Source organism: Nicotiana sylvestris, chromosome 2 (assembly GCF_000393655.2).
Source record: "Nicotiana sylvestris chromosome 2, ASM39365v2, whole genome shotgun sequence".
NCBI lineage: Eukaryota > Viridiplantae > Streptophyta > Magnoliopsida > Solanales > Solanaceae > Nicotiana > Nicotiana sylvestris.
The window spans coordinates 93264327-93272289 of NC_091058.1; the positions used below are offsets into that span (position 1 = coordinate 93264327).

At 42.6% G+C, this 7963-nt stretch overlaps 1 protein-coding gene across 1 annotated transcript; it reads right to left on the reverse strand.

The window, feature by feature from the left end:
• Positions 1 to 6754: 6754 nt before the first annotated feature.
• On the reverse strand, positions 6755 to 7714 carry LOC104219325 (uncharacterized). The gene has a single exon (XM_009769988.2). It carries the CDS (start codon positions 7712 to 7714, stop codon positions 6755 to 6757), a length of 960 nt encoding a protein of 319 aa, XP_009768290.2.
• Positions 7715 to 7963: the final 249 nt, after the last annotated feature.

Here is a 7963-nt window from a genome sequence, read left to right on the forward strand (position 1 = left end):
GCTTATTGTCTACCCCTTTCAACTGGACCACTGATTTCCCACTAGTTACCTTCTCCTTTGAACTGGTTTCGCTGGAACGGATCATCATTACCGTTTGCGAGGGTTTCTTAGGCTCCTCTCCTTTGTGTACCAACTCAATTATATGGGTCTCATGGTGAGCTGGCAGTGGATTATGATTGATATTTGGTGCTTCTGGGGCCTGGACCTCGATCTGATGAGTATCAATAAGATCTTACACAGCTGTTTTCAGTTTCCAACACTTCTCTGTATCATGCCCAGGGGCCCCTGAACAGTACTCACAACTCACCGAGTGGTCAAGATTTCTAGGAGGGGGATTTGGCATTTTAGGCTCAATTGGATTCAGCATGCCCAACTGCCTCAACCTGTGTAAAAGACTGGTATATGATTCCCCCAGTGGAGTGAAAGTCTTTTGCTTCTGTAACCTCTCATTCTTGAAGGCTTGGCTTGGTCGAAAACCCATTCCGTGGGGGTTTTTGTAGGATCTTGGGGGTGGATATGTGTTTTGTGGAGCTGAATATGGATTTTGTGGAGCCGGGGCATGCCATTATGCGTGTGCCGGGGTTTGGGTATAGGTTTGTGCCTGATGGACGGAAAATGGGGATCTGGCGGTGGGTAGTATTGTTGTGGAGGGCTATATGGAGTGTGGGGGTAATTTTGGTGGTAGTGTCGGGGTTGGTTATAGTAGGGTGATGGGCCTCTAGATCCGAACCAGGCTCCGGACTCAATTGTCGCAACATCTTCTTTCTTCTTTTTCCCAAGTACACCCCCAATGCCGTTTTGGATAACCTGGGTGGTTCCCTTGATTGATGAATAACTCATGATCTTGTTGGACTTAAGTCCCTCCTCGACCATGCCTCCCATTTATACAACCTCATTAAAAGACTTGCCGATTGCGGACACCAAATGACCAAAGTAGGTCGGCTCTAAAGCCTGCAAAAAGTAATCAACCATCTTGCTCTCTTTCATTGGGGGATCTACCCTTGTTGTCTGCTCCCTCCATCAGAAACCATATTCTCTGAAGCTTTCACTGTGCTTCTTCTCTAGTTTAGTCAAGGACAGTCGGTCTGGAATAATCTCAAGATTATACTGGAAGTGACAAGCGAACGCTTGTGCCAGATCATCCCATGTGTACCATCTTCCGTGATATTGGCGGGTGTACCATTCCAATGCTGATCCACTCAAACTCTGACTGAAGTAAGCCATTAACAATTCATCTTTTCCTCCGGCTCCCCTCATCTTACTCCAAAAACCTCTTAAGTATGCTACTGGATCACCGTGTCCATTGTATAGATCCAACTTGGGAATCTTGAAACCTGGCGGCAATTGCACATTTGGAAACAAACATAGGTCCTTGTAGGCCACACTTACTTGACCTCCTAATCCTCGCATGTCCCGGAATAACTGTTCTAGGCTCTTAACTTTCCTGAACATCTCCTCATGTTCGGGATATTTGGCTGGTCTCTCATCTTCTCTCGGGAGATCAGAACGTGGATTATAGGGGTAGGTTTTGGGAGCTTTGAAGCTGGGCTCCGGGGGGTAGTACTGGTTGTCCTGAGCTTGGAACACAGGCTCACTCGAGGATCTATGGAGTGCAGCTGGTAGAGATGCCACAAAGACAGGGGTGACTGGCGGAGGGGGGTATGGAATTGATTTTGGTAGTGGAGCTTGTGGCATATGAGAAGTAGTGCTATTGTAATGTTGGTAAATGGGAAAGCTTGGATCGATGGCAGGATGATCCTGAGCCTGAGCCGGTGGTGGGGTGGAAGCAGGGTTAGCAGGGTAAGCTGGGGGTGATTGTCCTTTAGACCAGGCCTGATACATCTCGGCCATCTGTTGCTTAAGTTTGAGCATCTCCTCTTTCATTTTACTGACGTCCAACTCCTCTACCTCAACACTTGTGTCGACATCCGGGATAGACATGATTTCTGGTATTGGTCCTTTTGATCTGGTTTGGTAATGATAATGTGCCAGTATCCTCTAGATAAACTAACTGCTTGAATTCTCTACAAAACAACAAACTTGTTAGTTTTTAGAGTTTAACACATATACAATTACACGTTGGGATGCAATGCACCTAGGCAATTAACCATTTTCTATCATGCATTTGCTTCGGTTGCGTGCGTCATTCCGACCTCTCATAATTGTGCCCCTTCTTTTAAGCTTCCTTTATTCTATCCTCCTTTATTTATTTTTCATTTCCCCCTTTTCTTTTTAGTGGTGGTCGAATCCTATAGAGATTGCCTACGTATCATGTCCCCGCATGAATCAGACCGTGCGTAGTTCTAGCAGATAAGTGCACAAGTAAACAGCTCTAAAAAACAAATGCTTCCATTACAAAACTCAAAACTAACAAATTCCAAAAGACTAACAGATTCTGATGCAAAGACGAAATACAGACTCCGAAAATAAGCTATCATACTCCAACAAAAGGAAATACAGAACAGAAAGAAAATACAAACTCAACATGACTGGCAGACTTTAATCGAAACGGAAATACAGACTTCATGAGAAATCATGAATACATCAATGCTCCTGGTGCCCGCGGGACATCATTCGGTCTCGCCGCGGGCCTATATGAAAGATCCCTTTGAAGTCGGTCCAAGTCACTCATTATCTGCTTAACAAATGTCATCACTGCTGCGAAGAAGGTAGTGCGAGTCATATCCTCATAGATCTGGCACTTCATAATGACGTAGTCGGCAATGTTTCTAATTCTCTCTCTTATGACGCCTTTTTCTTGTAACAAACGCCCAATCTGCTGGGCCCTGGCTTCCAAAGTTTGGTCGGCCACATGATTCTGCTCCTGAAGTTGTTGCAAGTCCATTTCTAATTGCGCCAAGGCCGTATAACAATGTTCCCTTCAACCCTGAAGTCTTTTGCCTGTTTGATCATTTTGTTTTCTGTGGCGATGACCCTTTTATTTAGCCCTGCAACCTCATTGTCATACTTTTCTTTTAGCTGCTTAACCACACGTGCTCGTTCTGCCGAGTTTTTGGCCAATTGTTTTCGAGCCCTGGTTAATTCACTTTCTGCTTTGTTCAGATCAAAATTATATTCTCCCACTTTCCGCCTCAGGTTATCTATAAGTTTTTCATCTTTGGCACTTCGGGCGGGGTTTTTTGCAGCTATTTTCATCTTTTGAATTTGGGCTCGAAGGGCCTCATTTTCTTTAGCTAGTTTCTTTTTCTCCCCCTCATCTGCGGCGACATGCAGATCTTTCTCAAACTGCAACTCCAGGACTTGCTTCTCCAATCTGCCTATTGTGGCCCTGTACTCATATTCTTTAGCCAACCAATCCCACTGTTCTTGCGACGCCCCGACAAACTCCTGGAGATGGGGTCTCTTGGCCAGCCTCCCAAACTCGATTTCTCTCCTATACCAAGCAAGGTATCCCGACGAAACTTCACCTTTGGACCGATCACGTACACATGTATTTGCCGTTAAGTATTGACACTCGCTCCAAATTTGACGGACTGTTGCTTCGTGAAATTGTCTGTTAGGCCAGATCTCGACCACTTGGCCACTAAGATCTTCATCTTTCATAACTATTTGGCATCTCCCCAACTGCCTCAAAACTCGATACGGGGCATAAGGCTGGATACTCCTGAGTCCCATCAAAAGGAAATGGGGTCCAGTGGCTGGCATATATATGATTTCATCCACAGGCAGCCATCCAAAGGTCCACTCTATTTGGCTTGCAGTGACAGAACGGAGGCGCGCTATCCACTCTGTGACCCCTTCTGGCAAGCTGATTCCATCAACCCTCGTAGAAAATTCCTCTATGCATGTTTTCTCTGTCGACCCATAACTCATAAATTGAGGATGACGACATAGGTGTTCGATCATCCACATTTGCAGCAACACGTTGCACCCCTCAAAAAAGTCCCTCCCGGCTTTGCAGGCTGTGAGAGTGCGAAAGATTTCAGCTACTATCATGGGTGCGAGGGTGCTGTTGGCTTGAGTAAACAAAGTGCTGACAACCCCGGCTGCTCGTATGTCAATATTCCCATCTTTTCTAGGAAACACCAAAAGTCCCAAAAAGACCACCATAAATGCAAAACATCTGTGTTCTTCCCACTTAAGGCGGTTTCCCTTGCTGCAGATTTTGTTTTCCGGCTTGTTGAACCCCCCTATATGACCATATCTATTGTATATAAACTGCAAAGTACAAAAATCAGCTGCCAAGTTTGGGTTGTGGACCTCCCTACTTATTTTCAAAGAGTCTAGGAACATGTGCACGGATATGGCCCTCGGAGCAATTAGGTACTGGTGTCTCAGAGGAACTTTAGGACCCCCAATATATCCGGCTATTTCTTCCAATGTTGGGGTAAGTTCAAAATCTAAGAAATGAAATACGTTGTAAGCCGGGTCCCAGAATGTGACCAATGACTTTATGATATCCCCTCTAGGATTAATTTTCAGCAACCCAGTAAGGCCTCCCAAGTATAGATTGACCGTGTCTCGCCCTGATTTGCCCAAGTCATCCCACCACATGTGCAACTCCAAAGGGATCTTGTTCATAATTGTTACTGGTAAATTCTGGCTTGTGCTCATTCTGCATATTTATTAAGGTGATTTTTTTTGGTAATTAAACTTTGTATTACCAGGGAAAATATTTACAAGTAAGTCAAAAAAGCCTTACAAGATAACCTTATTTCCTATACTTCACCCCCTTCCCATATGCTGTTATATATACTTATATCTAACTATTACACTGGGTACCAATCTAGTCTATGTAGTATCCCCGCTGTATGTTTGGTACTTCGACAATGTATCTTTTGAATGATCTTCTTACTCATTGCTTCCCAACCTGTCACCTTTGCTTGAAAAATTCTAGTATTCCTTTCTTTCCATACATGGTATACTGTTGCTGTTACTGCCATTTTATACAACTCTGCAGCAGCTGTATTTCTTTTAGTCTTCTTTTCAGCCCATCGTAGTTCCTCATCCCAACCAGCTACAGGTCTTCTAATTCCTTGCCATGTTAACAGCCCGCTCCACAATGCTTTCGCATATGTGCATTCAAAAAACAAGTGCTGTATAGTTTCATTGGCTTGGTTGCACAATACACACTTCTGATCCACCTGCAATCTCCACTTCTGCAATCTATCCTTTGTGTATAGCTTCCCATGAGCTGCCACAGTTAGAATAAATGTCCATCGTGGGCATCCTGTATTATGGTAGACTATCCTTCTCCAACTAACTTTTCAAATCTTCCACGCAACCTGTGATATATGTTTTTGATTGAGCAGCTTTGCATATTCATGATGTCTTCATAGCTGAGTCCTGCATCCATGAATGTCTCCTTTGCTTTTAAGATCTTATTCACTATCCACGATGCTTGTTTTAGTTGAACATCCCATATGTGTCTTCCTTTGATGTAGTAGCTATGTATCCACTAGATCCACAGTTTCTTTTTCTCCTTGCACAAATTCCAGAATTGCTTACAGATGGCAGCCTTGTTCCACACAGCTATATTCATAATGTTGAAGCCTCCTGCAAATTTAGGCAAGCAGACTTTCTCCCATGCCAGTAGAGCCTTCTTCGATATACTTCCTTCGCCAGTCCACAAAAAACTTCTACACATTTCTTCAATTAACTTTGTAATCTTTCTAGGCAACACAAAAACTTGTGCCCAGTATGTCTGTATAGAGAACAACACACTTTTTATCAGTTGGACTCTGCCAGCATAAGATAGAAATTTGGCAGTCCATGACTCTATTCTTCCCATTATCTTGTCGATTAGAGGTTGGCACTGGGCTATGGATACTCTTTTTGAACTTAGTGGGGCACCTAGGTACCTTACTGGTAGCTTACCCTTTTGAATTCTTAGAAACTCTAGGATTTCCTCCTAATCAGCTTGTGATACTCCACCAAAGAAGATGGAACTCTTGTGTTTATTGATCATCAGGCCAGAAGCATTTGAGAACTCCATGAAGCATTGGAACAAGAGCTTTATTGAGCCTATATCACCCCTGCAAAACAATAAAAGGTCATCAGCAAATCCAAGCTGCAAGATTTTCATCTTTGCACACTTAGGGTGGTAGTTGAAATCTGGTATCTGGTTCAGTGTTTTGAGGCTTCTTGTTAAGTACTCCATTGCCAGCACAAACAAAAATGGAGACATAGGGTCTCCTTGCCTTAACCCCTTCTTGGCCTCAAATGGTTTTGTCAGGTTTCCATTTATCATCACAGTATAAGTCACAGTCTCTATGCATGTCATAACCCATTTCACAAATTTGTCAGGAAAAGCCAATGCATTTAGAACTTGCTCTATGAATGGCCATTATATTGAGTCATAAGCTTTCTGCATATCCATTTTCATCATACATCTGGGTGATACTCCTCTTCTTCCATAGCCTTTCACTAATTCATGGCTTAGAATTATGTTATCAGTTATCACTCTTCCAGGCACAAAAGTTGATTGTGTGTTGTCTACTAAGTCCTCCATAACTTCCTGCAATCTCCTGGTTATAACCTTGGAGATCACTTTGTATAGAACTGTGCAACATGAGATAGGCCTATATTCTTTAATACTCACAGGGTTTCTGACTTTAGGCACTAAAGTTATTATTGTGCAGTTGATAGGTTTATGCATATGTGCTGTTTCAAAGAATTCCAACACTGCCATTGTTATATCCTCACCTAAAATATGCCAAGTCTTCTTGAAAAATAAGGCATTAAACCCATCATAACCAGGTGCTTTAAGGTCACTGATACCCTTCATGGCTTTCTATACTTCCTCCTTGGAGACTGGCTTAATTAGCTGAACCTGTTGGTCTCTATTTAATGTTGTTCCCTGCTTCATGGTATTTGGATTGATGGCTGATATGCTGTCAGCTCTTGATCCAAGCAATTTTTTATAGTATCCTAGTATCTCTACTTCTATATCTTTCTCCATCATGAGCTGATTTCCCACCTCATTTGTTAAGCTTTGGATTCCATTCAAGTGATTCCTGTTCTTCATTTGTGCATAGAAGTAGGCTGAATTAGAATCTCCCAACTTCAACCATTTCACTCGTGACTTTTGCCTGTATATGCTTTCTTCTATCTTTCCCCATTTTTCTAATTCACCCTTCAGTTCTTTTTCTTTGTCAATTAGCTCCTTATTCTGCAGCTTTGAGCTCATTTCCTCGTGTATTCCCTGTAGCTCCCTCCTTATCTCTTTGATCTTTCCATCGACCCCTTTGTAATGCTGAGTATTTAGGCTCTTGATAGCTTCTTTTACACCTTTAAGATTGTTCCATACTGTCTGCATTCTACCATTTGTGCTCCTATCCTTCCAAGCTTCTTCAATGTGTTGCATGAATTGAGGGTGGTCAACAATACAGTTAAAGAACTTGAAAGGCCTATTCTTCTTTCCTTGTTCCTGACAGATTTCTAGCTTCAGTGGTGAGTGATCAGATACCATTGGTTCCAGCACCTGAACTTTCACATTTGGCATTATCATCATCCAAGTAGTATTTACAATTCCCCTATCAATTCTGCTATAGGTATGATTATTAGTCCAGGTGTAGTTCCTCCCCACATACTGCACCTCATTCATTCCTGTATCCCTCATATACTCCTTAAATTCTTTTGTTTCCATATCTTGGACCTCTGTACCACATAGTCTATCTTGTGGATGTACAACAACATTATAGTCTCTCATAGCTAGCCAAGGTCCTTGTTGTATGTTGTGGATTTGCCTCATCTTGTCCTATAGCTTCAACCTGTCTTTAACAGTATGTAATCCATATATTGCTAAAAAACCAAACATAACAGCTTTTGCAGTAACTCTGACTTGACCATGTATCAGTTGCTCCTCTATTTCCACTAGCTCAAAAGTGTATATCCTAGGATCCCACATGAGCCAGATTCTGCTTTTATGGTTTATACTTGAGTTGGAAATCCATTCCCAACCAGGTGCTAGCTTCTTTATCACTACATTCTCTTTTTGATT

Excerpts from the sequence above, each read along its gene's own strand:
- LOC104219325 (XM_009769988.2), bottom strand. The coding sequence starts at position 7,714 with ATGAGGCAAATCCACAACATACAACAAGGACCTTGGCTAGCTATGAGA.